Source organism: Chinchilla lanigera, unplaced genomic scaffold (assembly GCF_000276665.1).
Source record: "Chinchilla lanigera isolate Chin_1 unplaced genomic scaffold, ChiLan1.0 scaffold00168, whole genome shotgun sequence".
In the NCBI taxonomy this organism is placed as follows: Eukaryota; Metazoa; Chordata; class Mammalia; order Rodentia; family Chinchillidae; genus Chinchilla; species Chinchilla lanigera.
In genome coordinates this window covers 43152-69196 of record NW_004955569.1, presented here as the reverse complement: position 1 = coordinate 69196, position 26045 = coordinate 43152, and the positions used below count along the sequence as shown (strand labels likewise).

General features: G+C 38.8%; 1 protein-coding gene across 1 annotated transcript in view; it reads right to left on the bottom strand.

The window, feature by feature from the left end:
* Positions 1–5769: 5769 nt before the first annotated feature.
* Positions 5770–26045, bottom strand: part of LOC102025187 (zinc finger protein 709-like) — a 35529-nt gene continuing 15253 nt past the window's right edge. Inside the window, exons 2-4 of the mRNA XM_005413488.2 lie at positions 22019–22145; positions 21758–21818; positions 5770–20271 (exon numbers count right to left, since the gene is read on the bottom strand). Coding sequence (XP_005413545.1) covers positions 18318–20271; positions 21758–21818; positions 22019–22145 — 2142 coding nt within the window. The 3' untranslated portion in view covers positions 5770–18317. The remainder of the gene's footprint in view (positions 20272–21757; positions 21819–22018; positions 22146–26045) is intronic.

Sequence of the window (26045 nt, the reverse complement as noted above, 5' to 3'; positions counted from 1 at the left end):
TTTTTTTTTTTGTCATTTTGAGGATGGAACCCAAGTTTGCCCCCAAACCACTGCACTCCTCAAAGCAATGGAGATCCCGGTGTGCCTGGGGCTGCTCAAGAAGGCATTCTGTGCTTACAGTGTCAGTTTGAATGGTATACCGGTGTCCCAGAAGTTGTCTCTGTCTGAGCAAAGGGAAAGCGGGGAAGATGATAAGGCAGGACCAAACACTTACGATGACCTCAGAGTCCAGAGCTGAGTAGAGAAGCTGTAGATTGCCATAGCTGGGTATGGCCACTACCACAACTCACACAATTCCATCTCATTCCCAGTTCCCATCCCATAAAGTTACCATTGCGTGGCTTCAGGGTCTCCGAGGATTCTTTGCAACCTGCAGTAAGAAGAAATCACAGAACAACAGGTGTAGGAAGCTGGGGGCTCTCAGCACTGAGCTCACATTGAGCACTTCTACCTGAGGGCAGAGGAAGAGCCCTCCTCCCTTGGCCCACCTGATTGGTTAGTTCAGCCAGGTCGCGCCTTTAGGATGATTGGCTCTTGGACCTGTTTCTCTTCTCTTCTGCTAGTTTCACCTAGCAGTACTAATACTTGCAATTAAGGGTTTTACTCCTGGCTTTTCAGATCTGCTCTGGGTTTCTAAAAGGTCTCAGTACGCTCCCCGGAAAGTGAGTCCCAAGTTTGCTCAGAAGTTTCCTTGAGGAAGGTTCTGTGGAAGAACCAATCCTCAGATGAGAGAAAACATTATGGGACAAGGTCAGCTCAGTAAAAGTTGAAATGGATACTGGCTTCTGGTGGGAATGAGGTGGCAGGCTTGATTGCTAAGATTTTTACAGTCTCTCAGTCTCCTCATTTTCATACAACTAAATTAGTATATGTCCACCAAGAGAAATTCATTGTTGTGCAGATGAAGACGTTACACATAAATGATAACAAATTTCTGAAAAAGGGTAAACATGAAAGTAAAGTAAACAGCTCAACTCCCTCAGACAAGCTTCATACCATATCATGTCATAATAATACCTAAATTATGAAGATAACCGTAGCCAAGCAAGAATTTTAAAATGATGGCTGAAACCGAGGCCCACACTTGATCCATTTTATTACTTTCTGGTAATAAAATGTGTGGGATACAAAAAGACTTTTAACTGTAAGCAGTAACATTTTTTGCTTCATATATGTATACATATATAAATATTTTCCACTCTAGGGTCACTATATTATTGCATTAGCCCATTTCTTAATTGTTAACTTTGTATCTTAAGTTACTTTTAACCAAACATTAAATTGTGGATCTATGAAAGGAACAGTAAAAAAAGGAAAAAAAAAAAAAAAAAAACCTAAAGAAGCTTATGTAGGAATTCACAGGTAGGCAGCAGTAACTGTGTTGAGATCTTAATGGCTGACACAGGTTCAAGGGAAAGGGCTTTTGTGCCTCTTAATAAAAGCAAAAAGGAACAAGGGCCTCAGTTATCAGGGTTGGGACCCACTACCTTCTCACAAGGTGGCTGTCTGTACCTCATTTCTTTTACTTCTTCCAAGTAGTGTTTTCATTTTCCCTTTTAAAGTTTGTGTCTCTAAACCCATATTGTTATGAAGGCTACCTTTCCTGGCCGACTACAGGGCAGTGGTAATATGCTCACCCCAGATTTGCCACGGTCAGGTGGAAGAATCATTGCTTTTATTTTTCTGCATTTCCTTCACAGAGCAGCCAAGAACCTTTTTTACTTCTATTCTTTTTTTTCCAATGAAACAACAAAAAATCTCTCCGAAGTTCCTGATATTGTCCACAACTACATTCCTGTCATTGTAAGTTCCTGAGCTCAGTTTGTACAAATTTAAAAGTTTTAACACATTTTCTTTGTAACCATTACAAATTGGCTATTAATAATGTCATATATTTTGCAAACTACTTAATAACCTTCACTCTTGAATTAGAGATTTCCTTAGAGATGTGCTGCTATACTTTTTAACTTCTAATCATATTTTTAATCAGATTTAATGTGATGGGTGTACCTGATATTAAGTTCATAATATTCTCTTTCCAAGGATCAAGCTTCTGACATATCTGAGCTTCTAATTTACAAATATTGAACCCTGGCAATGGCAAGTTCCATATGAAATCCCTGAAGATTAACTGGCACAATGTCTCTTTGACACGTTCCATGGTGCACAGGTACATAATTGGTTTTCATAATAAATGAATTCTGTTATTACCATGGATTGGATTCCTGAGTTTTTCTTTCTTTCTTTTTTTGTCTTTTTAGCAGGATCACACTATGCCATTTGTCTGGCCTGGAGCTCACTTTGTAGACTAGGCTGGCTTTGAACTCTCCATGATCCTCCTGTTTCAGCCTCCTGAGTGCTGGGATTACAGGTGTGCAAAACCATTCCTGGCTCCTGAGTGTTGTTATCCTTACAAGAAGAGATGAGAACAGTATTTCTGTCATTCTCCATGTGTGATGTTACTGGGCTTTCCATCACTGTGACAAAATATCTGAAAAATTCAGGTATTGGAATTGGAATTTTTAGGTGACATATATTTTGGGCCATACTTTCTGAACTTCAGACCTTGGAGGGAATGTGAGACAGAGAGCAGAGCTAGCCTCAGATTGGTCAAGAAGTAGAGTGAGAGATGATGGGGCTCCACCCAAGGAGGAAGAGCCTGAAGACAAGCTGTGTGTGTGTGTGTGTGTGTGTGTGCGCGCGTGCGTGCGCATGCACACTTAGGGATTCTACAACTCCAGCAGGAATCCTCTCCCCATTCCTTCCCTGCAGCTCTTCCCTGTATCATAGTGCAGCTTAGCTCCTCAGTGCCCCATCAGTAGCTCCTTGAGAAGGACGTTGCCTCTGCAGAGTGATTTAACCTGCCTTGCTGGCATTCTCCCTGTATCCATTATCCCTAGATTATTGTCCCTGTGCTCGTACGTGAAACTGACAGAAGGAAAACACCTTCATGCATCCCTACTGCTGCTTAGGCTCTAAGCGCTCCTGCCTCAAGCCCAGTGTTCTCAAGGCCTTCCTTCATGGTACTACAATTCCTTCAGGGTGCGATTCAAAAAGAGGAGGTGGACAGTGGCAAAGCCTTTACAGTGCAAGCTGGATTTCCCACAGCCCGCATTTGGCAAGCTAGAGACTCATCATCCTTCTTCGGAAAATCAATTTCTCTGGCCCAGACAACTTCTTTTGATGCCTCAGCAAAACCAGCAGGCTTGGCAATGAATGAACCATATATTCCTGCAGACTGTCACTATGAGGGTCCCAGAAAAGTGAAAGATGAATAAAGAGTTAAAGGCAATAAAATAAGACAATCACAAAGGACAGATGGTTCAAAGTCTGTTAAGAAATAGCAAATGCAAATAACAAGAAATTTTAGAATATTATCTTAAATAAACATTATCTCTCTCTCTGCTGTACATACAAGGAAACCTGAGAGGGAGAGGGAGAGAGAAACAGAGAAGAGAGAGAGGCACAGAGAGACCGAGAGAGACAAAGACAGAGAGGGAGAGATACAGAGAGACAGAAACAAGAAGCAGTGAGAAAAATTCTAGAGAATATTACCATTTTATATGATAGAGCACTAATTTCTGAATTACACAGTTGAAGGGTACCTGTGCTGTTAAAATCTCCAAAGTTGGGCCCGGTGTAGAGCTCAGTGGCACAGCACCTACCAGCCCCTTTCTGTTTTCGGTTCTCAGCACCAAAAAAATCTCCAAATTTATTGGTTACTTTGAAACATACGCAAGTATGTCTACCTTTCTAGTGAAAATGTATGCATAGACGAAAGTCAATAATTAAATATATCATTACTGCAATAAACAAATATCTCCACTTAGAGCTTGTATGTTTCATGAGGAATCTGCTGCTTACGTATGGCGGGATCTCTTCAAGTCATAGGCTGCTCAGACAGAAAGGAAAGCCAGAGGCTGACAAGAAGACCTCGGCTTCCATCTCTGCGCCTGTGCTGAGGTCCTGCCATGTGCACACAGGACCCTCAGCACCCTCTGCTGGTCCTGAGTTACCATGCAGCTAGATTATGCGCTGCTCACACTGGAATGCTCTGTCCCTTGCAAAGGAATACATTGCCTCGTCCATTCTGAGGCTGTTCGTTTGCAGTTACAGCATGTGTTTGGCGTTGTCTCTGGTGATAGTGACTCAAGTTTTCACAAAATCTGCCTAGTTTGTGCTACCATCAGTCTTACTATGTAGGAGAGCCACTCCAACCCCTTCCCGAAAGCCTGGTAAATTCAGTCCGTGTTATAGCTACAGAAGGTGAATTCCAAGTCTGTGAGAGGAGGTTCAGAGGCTCCAATAGGCTGCACCAAGCCAAAAGGTGATTCCACCAGTTGCACCTCAGCCTGACCACCTACAATCACAGGAACATCCTCATGAGGAAACTGTCACATACGTCCATAGTCAATTTTACTCATGCTGACGCACACACTCAATATCATTTGTTCTTCATTAATTACCTTTTAGAACAACCACCAGGAAAACCCAGCTCATCCCAAACTCCATGGTGAGTTGTCTGTGTTCAGTCCTGATCACCGAATGGGAACACCTGGGCATCCAGGACTGGGCTCCTCTCCAGAGCCTCAGGTGCAGGGCTGGGATGATTTTCCTCAGCAGAGGAAAGCACTATTTGCATGTCCTCCAGCTATATAACAAATTCTGGCAATGCGGGTAACAGTGATTGCATTCAACAGAGTATCATAACCCATTGTGATAATGTGTTGCTATTTATGTACTACTTGGTCTATTTTATCTTTCATGTAGACATTTCCTGTAAACACATGTACAGAATGTGCATTTTTGCATCAAATTTTTCTGCTTTAGAAACATGTAAAGGTGTGAAAGCATCAGAAAATGTTCCATATTCTGCAGAATATGGGAGCTCTAGTGGATGGACCTTGACACGATAATCATAAGTGAAGCACTTCGGACACACATGAGTAAATATCGCATTATCTCTCTGGTGTGAGAAGCTGAGAGTGTAAATGAGAACATAAATATACCATAGATATTGTGAAATAGGAAGAAGCTGTTCAAAAGGAAGAGAGAAATAGGGAGGGGGAAGGAAGAAAGTGAAAGGAAAAAATGAGGAAAGAATGACAGAATGAAAACCGAGCATTGTGAATGTGAATTGGAAGGGGGTTTGAAAGAAGGAAATGCAAACTGGGGAAAAAGAAAGAAGAATCAAGATCTCTCATGGATAGATACAAATTCCTAGTAATGAACGTGGTCATCAAGTATGTCTAAAATGTACCAAACACTTAAATTTAAAAAAAGATAAAAAGGAAAATGGAAGCGGATGTGCTGTAATGTTCTCCTCAGTGTCTGTGCCATTGCTCTTCTTCATTGTGAGAAAAAGGTAAAATTGACTTCCTCATGCAGCTCCTGGTCAGAGCAGCAGACCACGTGGAGAGGGATGCAGAGGATTTAATTCACTAAGCTGAGACATTTATTCCTTCATTAGACAACCCACCTTCATGGTGATAAAATTAGCAAATTGATTTTCATGTATGTACATTATTATTGTTATAATAATAATGAAATAATAATTACCACTGTTATGCTCTACAACTTACCTCTGTGACAACAATGGACACTTCCCTGTATTACTATGCAAGAGATGAAGAGAGAAGATCTCAGTGTGAGCCCAGACACCAGCTTGCAGTGGCACCCAGACAAGCAGTGATGGATGATCATTGTTAAGATTATATAATGTTTATGTAATGGGTTACCCTGAGTAAAGAACCAAGACCAGAATCCAAATTGGAATTTTAAGAGTCTTTATTAGCCGGGCCGGCGGCTGTCAGTCTGTTCTCCATGCAGGGAGATGCTGAACAGCTCTGAACCGAAGAAAGTTTGAGCTTTTAAGCTTGAAAACCACATCCTGGTTGGCACGGGTGAGCAATTTCTTTTTTGCAAGGGCAGAAAAGCAGAACCTATCGGTTCCTGCAAGCAGGTGTTGCAAAGTTCAAAATGTTCTTAGACGCATATGTTGTTTTCAAACTAAACTAACAATCAAGCACAGTTTCTCTTTCTTGGGTCAAACTGACATTTTTCCCTCCACCCAATAGCTCAGTAATTTTTAGCCTTTATGTGTTTACCAATTATGTGTTTACCACAGTTTAGTGACAGGGTCTCACTATTTTTTCTAGGTTGGTCTTGAGGTTACTGTGTAAACCAAAATGACCTTGAACTCGCAGCAGTTCTCCTGCCTCCACCTCCTGAGTGCTGGCATTATGAGAGTGAACCACAACATCTGGCTAAATTAAATTTTAGTTGATGATGACTTGAAATTCCAAAGTCACCTTGAAGCAGAAATCCTGACTTAACTGCAGCCATTTTGTTCAATAAAGCTGCAGTCATTCTGTTCTCTGCCACTGAACTCAGCTAAATTATATGATTTGTCATCAAATTGAAACTTCTGTGAATGTGCTAAAAACAACTTTGCTTCCTACAGCTGTGCTCACCACAAGATACACATTCTACTTCAAGGTGACCTTCAAGTAGAAGCTTATCTCATACTTGTAACTTCTGCTCATCAACCTATCAAAAGACAAATTCTCTGTAGACCTCACCTCAGATTTTGGAGATAAGTTCTCCAGGGTCCGCTAGCATCAATAGAATTTCCTTTCTTTTCCTGACCTCGTGGCTACTGTTGATTCAATTTTTCCCACGATAACCTGACTGAGGAAAATTCACCATCTGCTTTGAGTGGTGCAAGATTGGTTTGGTTTTCAAAAACATTCAAATGACAAAGCATGGACAGAAATAAGTTAACAACTAAACACATACATATATGAATGAAAATTTAACAAAGACAATGCCATGTATTTTCTTTGTAAGTGGTCCTTCATAAATCAACTGTAGTAGATATACAACAGTGTCAGTGCAGGCCATATGATGTTCACACAGAGAAGCAGCTCAGAGGCTGACAGAAATTCCTCACTCCCCAGCTTCCTTCTCTGCACCTGTTTCTGGGACACTTCCTGGTGCTCAGTGGAATTCCATCGCCCCCTGCTGGTCCTGGGAGTCCCTGCATGGAGGTTTGTGTCTCGCCTCCCACTGATGTTTTTTCACTGTGTCTCTTGCATAGTAATACACAGCTGTATCCTCAGTTGTCACAGAATTAAGCTGCAGAGAGAACCGGTTCTTGAACGTGTCTCTAGAGATGCCGATTCGGCTCTTCAAGGATGGATTATAAGCTGTGTATACAACATTACTAATCCACCCCATCCACTGTAGCCTCTTCCCTTGAGTCTGGTGGATCCAGCTCCAGTAGTAACCACTGGTGATGGACTAACTAGAGGGAAGCAGGTGAGGGGTAGGGTCTGTGAGGGGTTCAGCAGGCCAGGCCCTGACTCCTGCAGCTGAAGCGGGGACAGGACACTTGTATCAGAAAACCAGTGAGTCCTAGGTCAGATATAGCTTTTCCATGTCTTCCCGTCTGAAACTCTGAAATTTGCACCTCTGGGAACCACCACCAGGAAGAGGAGGAACCAGGATTGTTTCATGTTCTTGCAGATTAGGCCCAATAATTCCAGAAGCTACCTTCAAGATTGATAGGGAAGCTAAATTTAATCAAAGTCTTGCTGTGTTTTAATTTGGTTGTCTAATTAGGTATTTGCATGAAATATGTACATTGTATAGGAAAGCATGAGTGAGAGGGAGGTGGTCCCTGTTGTTCCTCTAGGTGGATGGCACTGGTTGTGCCCTCAAAGAGCTCAGAGCTCTTACTGGGGTCCACTGTGCCAGTACCCGGGTCCTCTTCTTCTGGGAAAAGGCATAAGGCAGGAAATCTTTCACGAAGCTAGATAGATTCACACATGAAGAAAAAATTGGGGGTTATAGTAACCCCTCCTCAGCTCTCAGGGATTAGCAGGACAGTTCATATATAGTAGTAGGCATTTGTTTAGTAGTGGGCATAAGTACATAGAGATGCATTCACGCAACATGATAGATGCTACAGGTAAACATAGATATGTACATATGATCTCACATGAAGGATTCCAACTCAAATCCCTTTCCATTTTCCTAAGATCATTTTAGAAATATAGATATCGCAAAATACTGTGGCAGCAATAAAATGTTGTAATACCATTTAGTTCACAGTAAACTGACTCTGACACAAGATTTGTCATAAGTTAAAAGTTCTTGAGTGACTCGTGGTGGCTTTACATTTCTCCATGTGAAGTGCACTAGGAGTGTGCATTTGAAGAGTCTCTTTGAAAGGAAATGTGTTCACAATTAGAAGCATACCCTTTACTTTTAGCATGATGTAGACAGTTTTGCTCACATGATGTCAATTTCCAGCATTACTGAAATACAACTCAGCATGAAATCCTTGATTTTCCCATAGAAATATGAGGTTTTGCATGAACACCCTAGGCTTGTAGACTCCCACCTTGCTTATAGGACATTAATGAGCATGAACCTCCTCAGAACTAGAAAAGGAAAGCTAGTAAAATCACTGTGCTCACTGATTCATGTGACCAGAGACCAATCTTCAAGGACTCAGTTACATATTTCTGAAATGTCCAGTTTTTGTTCAGTATTGGTAGATGGTAGTTTAAGTGACATATTTTCTATCTCATTAGAGCAACAACATTCATAACCCCTGGCCATTAATGCACTGTCAGTGGTTTGCAGAAGAGGCCTCCCTAGTGATGGAGACATTATTCCTGCCTTAGAAACTAAGTCCTCTTGAACTATACACCTGACAGCTTCCATTCTGAGGTCTGGGACTATGCATGAGATCGCAGAGGTAAGCAGTGGTGGAGATCAGAGGCCAGCTCCGTCCCTATCCACTGTGAGACCCCAACAATGTGGACTCCACAATCTGCCCTCTGGTTTCCAAAGGTACAAATTAGGGAATGCAGCGGTAATTATGCAATCATTTATTTCAAACTGTATCAATTATACCTATTAGCAGAATTAACTGTGATTTCATCACACGCACACTGTATGCACTGATCAAAATGGCTAATTGACTATGAATGTCCTTATCATTTCCATTCATTTGGAGCCATCAATCTCTTCCCTTCTAGAGCTTAACAAAACATCATAGGGAAGCACACACACATTCACAAGGCCTAGTTCTGAGCTGGGCCGTGTGAGGCTCCTGTGAAATTACAGTCTCTAGTGAGTGAAACTGATCAAGGACTTGGTGCTTTCTGAAAACTCTCATGCTACTGTGCAAGACACACACACCCTGGGGCTCCTCATAACTCTTGACTGAGCACAGCAGGGTCCTGATGCAGGCCCAGCAAAGCAACATGGTGTTTAAAAAAACTTCACCCATACATCTTCTTTATCCCACTGAGTCTCAGCTGACAACTTTTCCAACTCATCAGTGATCCTTTCATTTCCTCTCTAGAGGGACAGTTTCTATACTGCATGCTATTTGAAAATGCTCATTGTTCACTTATATTTTCATATTACCACACTTTATAGCAATGTAAATACCTCAGGAATTGAGAAGCCTTTGTATTGAAGAACACTGTATAAACTATTTTACAAAATATTTCACTGTTTAAAAGAAAGGCAAAATACAAGTCAAGAACAACAAGTTGGCCTCATGCTCACAGCTTACATAAGGCTATGTGTTCAAAATGTAGGTCACATTCCTCAAACATCAGACAGTGCTCCTTAAGGATCATGAAATAAGACACTGTGTAAATTTCTCTAAAATTGGTAAAACAGAACACAATCTGAAGCTTATATTAGTTTTATTTCCTCTTTTAACTAAATTGACTTTTCATTTTCTTTCATGCCATTATTGCACCTTCTTGGTAAAAACAATAATAATTACCAAAGGCAATGCATAGCCAGTATCAGGGAATAGAATAAAGGCATTAGCCTCACGATACCCAGTAACAATCATTCTCCCCAAACAATGCCATTGTGGACAAAAATTCCTTTGACAAAGTTTTTGCTGATAAATCATACCATCATTTGCACTTTTTTGGGAGAGATTTATTACTTAAAATAGTTAACTATGGAAACTTGAGAAAGAAATGCCCAAGTAAATTGAAAACACATAGCTTTGCATGTAGAAGATCAATTATAAAGAATATTGTTGCTACAGTGGTATAAAAGAGAAATGAAGAAGGAAGGAAAGCTTGCTTCTTTTCCTTTGGAGGGCTGTCTGTATTCACCTTCACCTTGGATGCTGTCTCCTGGCTCTCAGCACAGACTCCCCAGCCTCCTGCACAGATAGTTCAGCGTTCTGGCATAGACTCTTCAGCCTCCTGACATGGACTTGTCAGAACACAAAACACTACAGTGGGCTCCAGGCATTCAACTGGATGTGTCAGATCTCCAGTTCATGGACAAACCTTTTGCACTCTTCCACATCTGATTTTGTGAGTGGCCACTGTGCTCCAAGCTTTTAAATATATTTGTGTAACTTACATTAAATCTGTGTCCCTCCTAAGCACTGACTGGTACAGATTTTGGCACTGGGAGTGATTATAGAAAAACAGAATTGAAAAGATGGAATCATTTAATAACTTTAGGAGTTTCTGGAGTTTTCTCTCTAATTTAATGAGATTGAAAGATACTATGATGGTCTGTCCTTCTATTACTGTGGTGAATTCAGGTAGTCCTTGTTGTGAACTCTTAAAGTAATACATGATGTAGATCCATTTGATTGCCCTAATTTACCACTTATGAAATGTAAAGAATTTAGCAACTTCATATATGAAACTGTAAATGTTTTTAGCAGAGTGAGAAATACAGTGACAATGCCTGGTTACTCTTAGCATCTCTGCATAAATAAAGAAGGAAGACAGTGAGCTTAACTCACCTACCGCCAATCAAATTCTTCTAACTCTGTGGACAAACTAACAAAGGAAAATAAGGAGCACAAAGTTTCAAATTCCCAGCTCAAGACACACATAAAAACTTAAAAATTTTTGCTGGGAAGATAGCTTAGAGGCACAGCACCTACCTGGCAAGCGCAAGGTCCTGAGTTCAATTCCTGGTACAAAAGAAAAAAGAAAACCCTTAAAATTTTCTAAGTGTGTCCTGAAAGAGAATCTTCTCTCTTAAGCACTTGACCAAGATTGAAAAAAAAAGAAAAAAAGAAAAAAAAGAACCTAAACAGGTCTTCATAACTTTACAAGCTGAAATGCAGTGTAAGATTAATGCTCAGCCTCAAAGTGTATCTGAAGTAAAGTGAGGGCACTGATCAGAAAAAACTGGGATCCTGTAAACTGGGATAGAGACATTTAGGAGGATTCGAATACAGCTGAGGGTGTTGAACATCTGGAGTGTCATAAGATTGTTTTGCAAGAGGAAGAGATTTCCCCACCCACAGTGGTGGTGGATTACCCAATTGCACTTCTGTGAAGCTAGCTTCTGCTAGTATACCTGAGGAAACTAATCCTGTGTTGACCAAGGATGATGATTCTGACACTATTCAGGAACCGCTGTCACCACTACATTTGCCTCTATCACCAGGCTCAAATCACAAGAGACTCCTACAGGTGAGGTACACAGTGTGATGGGGAAATTCACTATTCTCCCAGAGAAGATCTTGAGTTTTGTAACTCTGATAAGTAGAGGCTTAATGAGCAATGTGGGAATGGATTTTATGTGTGTTGGATAATGGTGGCAAAATCACGCCCCTGGATCGGGCTGGATTTGCTGATATGGTACTGCAGACCAGTAATTCTAAATTCAATGTTGCAGCTCATGGAGTAAAGAAAGATTTTAATAGTTTCTTTCACTGGTTGGCAGAAGTATGGACCCAAATATGGCACAGTGTGGATGAGTTAGAGATGTCTGGCATTTTATGCTTTACTGATGATGAGGGGATTCAGAGGCATCGGGAAAAGGGAATGCTGGAAAGGATCTGGAAAGTCATGTTGTAGAGATTATTTTAAATGTAATGAACATTTTAATCCTATACTTCTAACACTTGCATATTTCTAACACTGTTCAAGGATGAGACTGGGAAACACATTTGGTTCTCATGATCAGAGAGCTACAAAGCTTCATGAGCCATGGCACCCTCACAGCCAGCTGCGAGATAAGTGCAGCTTAGCCAGACAGTGATGTTTTGCTTACTTTCAAGTTCCAGAGAGTTACCACCTCAAGGACACATCTGCCCAGTTTCGGACAATGATTGAATTTTTCCCCCATGTTATACGATAGTGACATTATTAGTTCCTGTAAGAGTAAATTCTGCCTAGCAATTAATTACAAAGACATGTATAACCAACTGTAGAAGGTTGTGTTATCTGCCTTATGTACTACCTCCTAAAAACCTGTATAAGCAATTGGTAATCTCAGAATGGGGATACTGAGTTGAACCTCTGTGTTCCCCAGCCCACTAGTATAATAAGCTGCTTCCCAAAGTTCCTCTGATGTTGTTGTCTTCTGTTTGGCCTGGTCCTGAACTCTGCATCAGTGTCAACTGTAATCTGCCATGTTGGAATGTTCAGAAAATATATCCTTCACTGAAACAGAGAGGGGGATTCATGAGAGGAGTGCCAGCTTCCCTGAAGAGCCCTGTCAATGCTCTTTTTATGCCAGAACTTTTTGTGGGGATTGCAGATGTTTAAATGGAAAATTTAATGGCAATGGATTTGAATGAATCTTAGAGTAGCAGCAGTCAAGCAGTCAGGTAATCAGCAAAAGCAAAGTTCACACATCTACCAAAATAGACAACAGAAGCAGAACAAGGATCAGAATGTTCTGACAATTGTAGGTTTGATGTTTGCCTATTACTCATGGTGTTCCCAAAAGTGAAATAGAGGGGAAGCCTACAAAATTTTCTATTGGGCTTACAAAATCAGAAAAATATAGGAGCAAGTGAAATAAAAATTTGCTTGAAATTGTAGTGACAGGGAATTGGCCCCTTCAAGCAGTTCCTGGGTTTCAGTTAGATTACAGACACAGAACTCCTTAAATAAAGGGAAGACCAAGTTCTGTTGAGCAATGACCCCGGTGTACCATCTAAAATTTATATGGTTAATCTTTCTGCCATCCTTCTCCAAAAAAGACCAAAGGCCTTTTACCAGAATACCTGTACACTGAGGTAGGGAAAATAATCAGACATTTTGCACACTATAGGACACTGGTTCTGAGCTAACTCTGATTCCCAAAGATGCAAGTTATCACTGTGGGCCTCCAGTAAGAGTAGGGGCCATGGAGTTTACATGAATGGAAAAAGTTTGAGCAAAGGTTCAACTCTCTGTTGCTACATTAGATTCTCAATTTCATTCTGTAGTTACTTTCCCAGGTACAGAATGCCAGTTGGGTTAGATATAGTTAGTATGTGGCAGAACCCTAACATTGGTTCCTTAAAGCATAGCATGAGGGCTAATATTCTTGGAAAGACCAAACAGAAGTCATTGGAGTTGGCTTTGTTGAACAAAATAGTAAATTTTAAAAACCTCGCTTTCCTAGAGAGATTGCAGAGATTATTGCCACTATCAATAAGTTGAACGGTGCAGAGGTGGTAGTCCCCACTACATCTCCATTTAATTTTCCAATTTGGCCTGTACACAGATGAATGGATCTAGGAGAATGATGGTACATACCATAAACTGAATCAAGTTGTGACTCCAGTTGAAGCTGCTGTACTGGATGTGGTGTCTTTGCTTGAGGAGATTAACACATCTCCTGGTACTTGGTACAAGGCTTTGGAAAATGCCTTCCTTCTCAACACTTATCTATAAGGCCCATCACAAACAATTTGTGTTCAGTGGGCAAAGCCAGCAATACACTTTTACTATCTTACTTTAGGGTTGTTAATGTTCCGGCAGTGTGTCACAACTTACTTTTCAGGGATCTTGATAGCCATTCTCCTCCAGAAGGCATCACATGGTTCATTACATTGATAATATTATGACAACTGGACCAAGTGAGCAGGAGGTAGCAACCACTTTGGATTTAGCAGGAAAGGATTTCATAGACAAAGGATGAGAAACAGATCATACTAAAATGGCAGGTCCTTCTACCTCAGTGAAATTTCTGGAGTCCAGTGGTGTGGGGTATGTAGAGATACCCTTTTGACGTAAAAGATACATTGTTGATCTGGCTCCCCTTAGGACCAGAAAAGAGGTACAATGCCCAGTTGGCCTGTTTGGAAATTGGAGGTAATACATTCTTCACTAATGTGTTTTACTATGGCACATTTACTGAGTAAGTCAAAATGCTGCTAATTTTAAGTCAGGCCCTGAATAAGAAAAGGCTCTGTAACAGGTCCAGGCTGCTCTACTACTGGGGTCATATGATCCAGCAGATCCAATGGTATTTCAAGTGTCACTAGCAGGTAGGGATGCTAACTGTATTCTCTGGCTGGCCTTCATATGTAAATTCCTATAGGGACCTTTAGGATTTTGGAGGAAGACTCTACCACTATCTGCAATTACTCTGTTTTTGGAAAACAGCTCTTGGCCTGCTACTAGGCAATAGTAGAAACTGAATACTTGACCATGGGACACCAGGTTATCATGTAACCTAAGGTGCCTATCATGAGCTGAGTGTTATCAGGTCCACCAAGTAATCACGTGATCTGCATAGCCACAGTGAGGCATTAAATTGAAATAATATGCACACGATTGAGACAGAGCAGGTCCAGAGGGTACAAGTAAGTTACATGAAGAAGTTTCACACATGTAGATGGTTCTTACTCCTGCATAATCATATTATATTTCCCAACATGTACCTAAGGCCTCATGAGTCATACCATATGAACAACTATTAGAGAGAAAAAGGCCAGTAACTGTTTCCTGATGGCTCTGCATGTTATGCAAGCATCCCCTGAAAGAGGACAGCTGCAGTATTACAACTCCTTACCAAGACGTCCCTTATTGACAGTGGTGAAGGAAAATCTTCCCAGTAGACAGAACTTTGGGCAAGGCACCTGGGAATACATTTTGCCTGGTAGGAATAATGACCAGATATGCAACTGTATACTGATTCATGGACTGTAGCCAATTGTCTCTTCGGATGTCAGGAGCGTGCAGGAACATAACTGGATAATTGATGACAAAGATCTCTGGGGATGTGGTATGTGGATAGACCTATCTATATGGGCAAAGGATTTAAAAATAGTTTTATCCCATGAAGAAACTCACCAAAAACAGACCTCTGGAGAAGAGGAAATTAACAATAAAGAGGATAAGATGACCTGACTTATAGATAGCTCTCAACTCCCTTTAGCTACTCTTGTAATTGCCCAGTTGTCCCATGAACAGAGTAGTCATATTGAAAGGGTTGGAGGGTTTGCATGCTCAGCAACATGGACTCCCACTCACCAAGCCAGATGTGGCTACAACCATTGCTAACTGCTAACTAGGTCACCAGCAGTGACCACCACTCTTTCTCCAGTTTGCCCCCATCCTTTGGTAAGATCAGCCTTTGATCTAGTGGCAGGTTAATCAGATTAAACCCCTTCCATCATGGAAGGGAGTGTTCTTTGGGTTTACTGGCATACTCATTCTGGATATGAATTTCCCTTTCTTGCCTGTATTGCTTCTTCCAACACTCCTACCCATGGATTAAAATGCTTTATTAATTATCATAGAATTCCAAACAGCATTGGATCTCACACCAAAGAACTCATGAGATGGCCAAAGAAGTGAGGAGGTGGGCTTCTGCTCATGGGATTCACTGGTCTTGCAATGTTCATCAAAACCTAGAAGGAGCTGGATTGATGGAAAGGTGGAATGGCCTTTTGAAGACACAACTGCAGCACCAGTTAGGTGGCAAAAGCTTTCATGTCTAGGTCAAGATTCTTCAGAAGGCTGCACATGTTTTGAATCAGCGTCTACTATTTGGTACTATGTTTCCCACAGCCAGGATTCATAGATTCAGGTAAGAAGGGGTGGAAATAAGAGTGGTACCACTCAACTTTACCAAAGTGATTTACTAGCAAAATTTTGCACCCAAGTCTCATGGCGTTATGCTCTGCTCACTTAGAAGTCTTGGTTCCTGTGTGTGGTGGGGAGACTTGTACCAGGAAGCACAACAAGGACACCACTAAACTTGAAACAAAAACTTCTTCCTGGTCATTTTGGTCTCCTTGTGACTCTGAGGAATCAAGTTGAAAAGGAAGTTGCAGTGTTGATAGGGGTGATTAATCCAGACTGTCAATGTAAAATCAGATTATTACTCCACAATTGAGGAGAGGAAAAATATACTTTGAGTGCAGCAGACCCCTTGGTGAACCTCCTACTATAAGTATGCTTTGTTACTAGTCAAAGGAAAACCTATAACAATCCAATACAGGCAGAATGTTAAATGATCAGCACTTTTAAGAATGGAGGTATGGGTCCAATACCAAGGAAGAACCAAGATGAGCTGAGGTTCTTGCTGAAGGTCAAGCAAATACTGAATGGGTAGTACAAAGTAGATCTAAATTACAGCAATGATCCTATGATCAGCTACAGAAACAAAGATTGTAATTGTAATAGTTCTTTCCTAATATGCTTCCAATGTTATATGTTTATAGCCTTAATATTGGTTAAGCCTTGTTAATCTTATGCTATATTGTTCAAGTTATCAAATGTTAGAAGCATCACCCAAAGAAAACTTCCCTTGTTTTCTGGAGAGGGACTTAATGTGTTTCCATTTGTATTTAGGACAGTTATAACATGTTAGGCATATTTGAGCTTGTTTTTGCAGCTGGAGTCTATGGTTTAAAGAATCGTGTATGGTTGTGAAATTGTCAAGAGGTGGATTGTGATAGATAACTGATTGTGTCAACTAGAGTACTACATGCCCAACTAAACTTGTCCAGCAAAATTATGTGTGTGGAGGACCCACTCTAGGGAGGGTGGTGGCCAGAATGTTATAAAAAAGAAATGAGAGAGGAAGGCTTGCTTCTGTTTCTTTGCAAGAGCTCCAGTATTCACCATAACCTTGGAAGTAATCTCCTGACTTCCAGCACAGACTCTTTAGCCTTCCAGGGCAGACTCTTCAGCCCCTAGCTCAAACCACTCAGTCTTCTGGCATAGACCTTTGATCTGATACAGACTTGCATGGGCGACTATAGTGGGCTCCAGGCCTTCAACTGGAGTTTTTGGCTATCCAGTGCAAAGACAGACCCTTTGCCCTCTTCCACACTTGACTGTGTGGGAAGCCCTTGTAAGTCAATAGTATACATTCTTACACATGTCTCACATTAAGCTTGTTTCTCTAGTAAACACTGATGGATACATTACTGCAATTCAGGATATACTTTTACAGACAAGTCATGGTCCATCTGATTTCACACAATCAAAAACAGCAGTATGGTTTAGTTTTTGGCATAAGTGGTGGTAAAATTACCACCATTGCAGTCATAACAATATAAGCATGAAAAGTCAAATGATGATGGAAAGAAAAATTTTATGTAAATCATAATACTGACAATGGCTTGAAAACAAAATAGACAAAACTATATACTTGATATAATTTAATTATGTTGGGAAATATCCAGATATCCTATTATCCTATTAACATTATAAAACCAAACATTTGCTAATCTACAAGTTGTGTTAAAACAATTCAGTTTTTCAAAAAATCATGTTCACATATCTCTAAATAGGTGTACATAAATATATATAACTTAAACACTCAAAAAATTTTTTGCAAAGAATGTGAAGTACATACACTACAAAAATTTTTCAAAGCTAGTAGGAAATCCCATCAATAAAAAAACAAAATTTATTTTTTAATGGCCTATACTTCTGAATAGTAAAAACAAAATAAAAACCATATAAATACCCTACTTGGAAGTGGGAAATACATTTCAATACCCCTTATTTAATTAGAAGATACTGCATATTAAGTTCAAAGAAATGGCTTACACAAAAATATATTATGTCAATATTTTTTATAGTAAAGACTATAGATACATAGTTTAGATATTTACAAGTGACTTACTGAAAAACACAAAAGGAATATATTCTAGGATATCTCCATCTGGTGGTGTATTTTCTGGAAAATTTATGAAGAAATGATGACACTGACTTTTTCATTTAATTTGTACAGGTCTCCACTATATGAATAATTTTCACAAGATTTCCAAAACAGGCCTACATATATAGAGTTTCTCCCCAGTGTAACCTCTTTCATGTAGTTGATTCTGTGTTCATTGAATGCTTTCCTCACATTGCTTATATATAAAGGGATCCTCCTAAGTGTGAGATCTATGTATATAAAATGAGGACTTACTAACAAATCTTTTTCCACATGACTCACATGCATAGGGATTCTAACCTGCGTGAGCTCTTTCATGTATTTGCAATATTTGTGTGTGGTGAATGCCTTCCAACATTATTTATACACATAAGTTTTCACCCCAGTGAGTTTTTTCATGTCTTTGACAACCATGTTGTGTACAGAATGCCTACACATTCTTTACATTGATTGCAAATGTAAGGTTCCTCCCCTGTGTTACTTTTTTCATGTATATTATAACTCTTCATAGTAAATGTTTTTCCACATTGCTTGCACACATAAGATTTCTCCCCTGAATGACCTTTTTCATGTACATTATGAGACCTCTTTGTAGTGAATGCTTTTCCACATTCTTTGCACACATAAGGCTTCTCCCCAGTGTGAATTCTTTCATGTATGTTATAAGAACTCTTTCTAGTGAATGCTTTTCCACATTCCTTGCATACATAAGGTTTTTCCCCAGTGTGAATTCTTTCATGTATATTGTAAGAACTCTTTGTACTAAGTGCTTTTCCACACTGCTTGCACACATAAGGTTTCTCCCCAGTGTGAGTTCTTTCATGTATTTGACAATATTCATGAGTACTGAATGCCTTCCCACATTGCTTGCACACATAAGGTTTCTCCCCTGTGTGAGTTCTTTCATGTCTTTGATAGTCTCTGTATGTAATGAATGCCTTCTCACAATATGTGCATGCAAAAAGTTTCTGCCCAGTGTGAGTTCTTTGGTGTATGTTATACGAACTCTTTGTAGTGAATGCTTTTCCACATTCTTTGCACACATAAGGGTTTTCCCAAGTGTGAGTTCTTTCATGTATTTTATAAGAACTCTTTCTCATGAATGCTTTTCCACATTCCTTGCACACATAAGGTTTCTCCCCAGTGTGAGTTCTTTCATGTATTTGACAATATTTGAGTGTAGTGAATCCTTTCCCACATTGTTTACAGACATGAGGTTTCTCCCCAGTATGAGTTCTTTCATGGCTTTGATGCCCACTGTATGTAGTGAATCCTTTCCCACATTGTCTACAGACATAAGGTTTCTCCCCAGTGTGAATTCTTTCATGTACATTGTAAGTATTCTTTGAAGTGAATGCTTTTCCACACTGCTTGCACACATAAGGTTTCTCCCCACTGTGAGTCCTTTCATGTCTTTGACAATATTTGTGTGTAGTGAATGCTTTACCACATTGCTTGCACACATAAGGTTTCTCCCCAGTGTGAATTCTTTCATGTATTTTATAATGAATTTGCATAGTGAACGCCTTCCCACATTGCTTGCATACGTAAGGTTTCTCCCCACTGTGATTTCTTTCATGTATTTGACAGTATTGGTGTGAAGCGAATGTCTTTCCACATTCCTTGCACACATAAGGTTTCTCCCCAGTGTGAGTTCTTTCATGTCTTTGACAGTATTGGTGTGTAGTGAATGCTTTCCCACATTCCTTGCATATATAAGGTTTCTCCCCAGTGTGAGTTCTTTCATGAGTTTGACAACTTTGGTTTGAAGTGAACGCTTTCCCACATTGCTTACATACATATGGTTTCTCACCAGTGTGGGTTCTATTATGTCTACAAAATGCAGACTTACCAACAAACTCTTTTCCACACTGGTTACATACATAGCGTTTCTGCTCAATGTAAAATCTTTCATGAATTTTATAACAACTTTGAGTTTTGAAAGTTTTCCCACATTGTTTACTTACATGTGGTTTCTTCCCAGTGTGAATAATTTCATAAATTTCAACACTACTGGGAGTTATGGAGGCTTTCACACTTTTCTCACCTACAATGGTCTCCTCTCCAAGGTGAGTTTTTTCACTATGTTCAGAGAAGATTTTCCCATGTTGCTTATATTGATAAGGCTTAACATCAAATCCCAAATACTCATCTGGCTTCAGGCCAATGTGAGGTAAAATAGACACATTTAGTGATAAATGCCCAATCAGGGGCTTTCTACAAGCAAAGTTTTCAGCTTGATTTACAACAGCTTGCTGCATGTCTACATGAGCATCTGGAGCCCGAAGGAACAGGTTTACATGTTGACTCCAAGGTTTGTACTGACACCATCTGGCTACCTCTTCATTGCTATAAAGAAAATAAAAAATCATTGCTTTAAAGAAAACAAAAATACCAATCATAATAAAAAAGTCTCTGTGTAAATAATTTACCAGGACAAGTTCTGGCTTGATGCCTCCTACAAATGCTTTAGAAAGAATTCACTGAATGCTCTAGAGGATGCCTCCAAAATACACATTCCCCAAAGGATGGTATTAATTTGAGAATTTTAAATTGATGAATATTTACAATACTTTAGATCTAGTTTCATTTTTGACACCTTTTTTCCCATCAGTCTCCCCTTCTCTCCTTACCCAGGTCATCTTCTCATCCCCAACAAGTCAGCCTTTCTATTCTCTATCACTTTTCCTTAATTTTGTTCCTTAATTTTTCTCCTTAATTTACATTTTGGTATCTCAGAGAAAAAAATGTGATAATTCATTTTCTAAGTATGGTTTTTTTCACTTAACATTATGAGATGGAGTCCCATCTTTTTTGAGTGTGAAAAGATATGATATTTTTCTGTATGGCTGAATATATAGCACAGTTTTTCAGTGCTGAGAATTAAATAAGGACCTTAGCACTAAAGTGAATTTCTACATTCACTATGTCTTGTTTTGAGGGTCTCCTTGATCATTAATTTGGTCAGGGTAAATTTCATGTTGTCATCCTGCTCGCTCAGCTTACCAGAATGCTGGGATTATAAGGCGCCACTATGAGGAGATGATCCCACATCTTTTTATCTATGCATTCCACTGTAGGCATCTAGGCTGTTAGCAGAGTTTAGGTTTTATGAATTATTTCCAGAACTTAAGTATTGTGACTATCCATGCACATCCTGCTTTGAGCATGTGTATGCAGATACAACTAAGATATGATAATTTTCAATTGTTACATAGGGAGGTTTGCCTGGATCATATGCAAACTCATATTTTTACATTTGAGACATCTGTATATTGATTATCAAAATGGTTCTATTTTATATTCCTACCAACAATGTATATAGCTGCCTTCTAAGAATTTTAAAATATGAATGCATCCAATTCTCTGGAGGATGTTTTGAAAAACACTAATATTAATTTGTCTTTTCAATATTGTTTTCAGGTTAGCAATTTTTTAGACAATGTATGTCTCACTCATATATATATATAAATAGACAACTTGAAGATGTGTTTGTCAGTGTTCAAAATTTATTCTTTTCATATATTCCTATACATAATAGCTAAATGCAATTCACACATTTTCATGTTATTGATCATGAATGAAGTTTTTTATACTGATGTATGAGATAGTGTCTGTTGTTGCATAGCATCTCTATCAAGTTAGTTTCCTATATTGGAATATTTCTGTATTCAATGTCAGATTATACAAAAACAACCTGTATGCAACAGGGGAATTTTTGTGAGATTAAATAAATGTGAACATAAAATCATTTGTCTAGTTTCCTTGGTTATAATATTTGTGCTCACACACCAACTGTTAGGGAATATTCCTTTTCCTTATGAATGCCAATTACCTTAGATTTCTTGAGCAATTTTTGTATTCTTCTTCAATTTGCTGATTGTCCCAGGTCTTTCCTGAATTGTAGCAATGGAAATACAAAAGTCACTATATCATTAGATAACAATTAGCAGAGAGTAGTTAAATTCATGGTATGATATAAACAGGCATGGGATATTCTTCAAAATGTTTTCACATTCTATTGAGTGAATTACTATCAGTGTGTAAGAACCAATGCTCTCTGATTGCATAAATGAGAAAACAATGTCAACCTTACCTATAGCAGTAATATTCATACATGTTTCCCACATTACATCTTTGTAGAGCTTCTTTTGGGATGGATTCAGCAAAGCCCACTCCTCCATGGTGAAGTTCACAGCAACATCCTCCAAGGTCACTGCCTCCTAAATAATCACAGATATATGTCCTGAAAGAAGGTTGAGACTCACATCCTAAGATATCTTAACTGTTCTTGTAAAAGCTGAGTTGAGCTTGATTCCTTCAAACATTAGTTCCATGTCTTGGTCACCAAACCCATGTGTATGGACATATTTTTGCATAACAATTCTGACACTAGATTCCAACTCACTGCTACAGCAATAACAGTATAGTTGCACTGGTTGCCTGGAATAGTGACAAATACTGTATTTCTTTTTTTTTTTTTTTCCTCTGGTACCAGGAATAGAACTCACAACCTTGCGTTTGCCAGGCAGGCACTGTGCCACTGAGCTAAATCCCCAGCCCCAGATATTGTATGTCTGTATTGAATCTAAACAGAGCTCATACAGAGACCCTGAAAATCACTATCCACAAAACACAGGAACAGATAAATATTTAACGAATGGTTCTGACAGACCATAGACTATACTCTTGCAATCTAACTAAGCACAGAATTAAGCCATTCTTCCTTTGATTGTACTTAGGTAGCTGTTTGAAATTTGAGTCTGGTTTCATAGAAAAAACGTAATTGAACATTAAATCAAGTTGATGTGTTTTGGTTTTTATTACACTTTAGGTTTCCCACACCAGAGAAACCATTCAATATTTACATATTTTTTATTATTTCAGTTAAGAATATGATTTATTTATTTATTTATTTCAGTTAAGAATTTATTTCAGTTAAGAATATGATATCAAGGTGCATCCATTTAGCTAGAAATGTCTCAAGCATATCAGACCAGTATTTTTTCTAATTTTATCAAGCATTCTGATTCAATATCACTTGCAGGAAAAATTAACAATAACAATTTTAATCATATGAAAGATAATAAAAAATAAAACCTATCTTCAAATCACAAAGCCCAGAAGCAGTGGAGTTGGGGAGGAAAGAAGCTGAAATATGAATTTCCTTACAATGCTATGTCCATTAGGTTGTCCAACAGAAACTTCAAATAACCTTTTAATCATCCTCAGGATAATATATTAACCTCAATTATTAAGTTCTTCAAAATTCCAAAGAGAGGAAACCAAATAACATTTTGTGTGATGAGACTGTTAAGGGCCAAAGAGTTTATAAAATTCATCCTGTGGCCACCACAGGGATAGTTACATGAAATCAGGGAAATGTAGTGGAGGTAATCACAGTTTATTTTCTCACCTCCATCTTGATTCCATGGATCTTTACACATATTTATGATAAATGCAAAACAATTGCATCTAAATATTTCTTTGCTTCTTCAGATGTTAGAAATTCTACATTCAGTTTAAAGCTAAGAAAATCACAATCATATGGTGACATCTTGAAGAGCAATTCTTAAGTCCTTGAGGTAACTTGTATTTTAAACAAAATTCCTCCAAAAGAAGCAAAAGGGAAGCTAGTCAGGTAAGAAGGCTGTTTTACTGTCATTCACAAGGGATCCCACACTCAGAAGGTTAAATATATTCCTAAGATTACACATAATTCTGGGTGCCTCTGCAGTCCAGAGTAGTTCAATCACAGGTGAAGAGACAGGGGAAGATGAGAAGTTAGTAAAGTTAAATATGGGGATTGTTTACATCATAGTCATCATCACAGGGAAATTTCTCTCTTCTCTGCAGTCTCATTATGGAGCAGAGATGAACATTCACCAACAATCAGTTGAAGTTAGATCTTTGACTTTTCCCATTTTTTCTTTTGAACTCAAGTGTGTATTGTTTGCTGAGCACTAACCTATTCTACAAAAAAAAAAAAAAAAAATTATTGTGCCCCAAATCAGTACACCACCCAGAATGACCAAAATGTTGACATATTCAGAGCAGAGTCCTAGCACACTGCTCCAAATGAAGATTGCTGTCCAGGGTATGTGATGTTGTTTTTCATTTTGAGTCATCATTCTGAAGTTCTCAAGCTATGACACACTGAATCACACTATTGGAAATAAATACAGTCTCAGATTGTCTTACAATAAAAAGAGAACAGCATTCTTATTGCACAAAAAATTATGATACCCTCACATTCTATCCTCCAGAATCTAGGGAACATATCATATAAAACATTATGCTACACATAGAGCCAATCTCAAATTCATAGAGCCTTATCCAGGGCAAGAAGTTTCCAAGGAAGTCTTTCAAAATGACTGACATATTCTCAAAGAAAAACATTTTCAACATTCTTTTCTTATTCAATCAGATTTTATTGGTACATTTTAGATGTACATAATGATCACATTTATCATAGAGAGTTTGTATCTGTACATGATATAACTTCATTTTTTTTTGCTATTCCTCTATACTTCCTTCAGCCTCTTCTCCCTTCCCCATTTACAAAAGCTTAGTTCCATTTTTTCCTTCTTTTCTTTCTGCCTCCACCCTCTCCTGCTCCCTTCCCATTTGAGCATTTTTTTTTTTTGTATTTCAAATACCTATTATACATTTTGTTCGTTATTTACACTTTCTATTTCTCACATGAGAGGGAAAAATGCAATATTTACACGTGTGTCCAATTTACTTCACTTAATAAGACGGTGTCAAGGTGCATCTATTTATGTAGGAATGTCTCAAGCTTATCCTGTATGGCAGAGTAGTACTCCATTGTATATAAAAAAAAAACACATCTTCTTTATCCATTCCTTGGTTGATGGGGATTTGGGCTGTTTCTGAGACCTGATTACTACAAACTGTGCCACTATACACATGGGAGTCTATGTATTGATGCAGTATGATGTTTTTAATTCTTTCAGGAAAATACCCAGGGAAATAGCTGGGTCCAATGGGACCTCTAGTTCTAGTTTTTGGAGGAATATCCACAGTGATTTCCACAGTGGTTGCAGCACTCTACACTCCCACCAACAGTGAAGAAGGGTTCCTTGTTCCTCACAGCCCTGCCAGCATTTGTTATTGGTTGATTTCATAATAGTCACTCTTTGTGGGGTGAGATGGATTATCATCATTATTTAAATGATCAGAGATGTTGAACATTTTTTCATATATTTATTTGCTGGTTGTACTTCTTCATCAGAGAAGTGTGCATTCATTTCAGATGGCCATTTTTGGATTGGGTCTTTAAATTGGGAGGCTTCATTTTTTCTGAGTTCTGTATTTGTTCTTGATAGTAATCCTTTGTCTGAGGAACAGCTTCCCCTAATTTTTTCCCATACTATGGTATGTTTTTTCCACTCTGTTGGTAGATCCTCTTGCTGTGCAAAACATTTTTAATAAGATGGGATTTGAACTATTTACACTTTGGGATTGTTTTTGTGCAGTCAGTGTTTTGTTCATAAAGTCTTCACCTACACCAATGTCTTCAAGGGCTGTACCTATTCTATCTTCCAGCTGATTTTAGATTTTCTGTTTTAATATTTAGATCTTTGACTTTAGTGCACAGTGAAAGATATGAGTCCAAATTTATTCTTTGGCTTGTTCAAAGTCAGTTTTCCAGTACCATTAATTAAAGAGGCTATCTTTGGCTCTTTGTCAAAGATATGATGGCTCAGTATGTCTGGAGTCTGTTCCACCTTCTAATCTGTTCTATTGATATTCAGGGTTTTTTTTTTTAAAGTACCATGCTGTTTTTATCACAGTAGCTTTGTAGTATAATTTCAAGTCTAGGATTGTGATGCTCCCTGCCTTGCCATTGTTACACAGAATTACCTTTGTTGATATATATCTCTTCTGATTCCAAATGAATTTTAGAATTGTTTTCTCCAATTCTGTGAGATATGTTGTTGGACTTTTGATTGGAACTGCATTAAATCTCTGTAACAGTTTTGGAAGTATGGTCATTTTCACTATATTGAGTCTTCTTACCCAAGTGCAAGGGATATATTTCCATCTTCTGTTATCCTCTTCAACCTCCTTTTTCAGAGTACTGTAGTTTTCAATGTAGA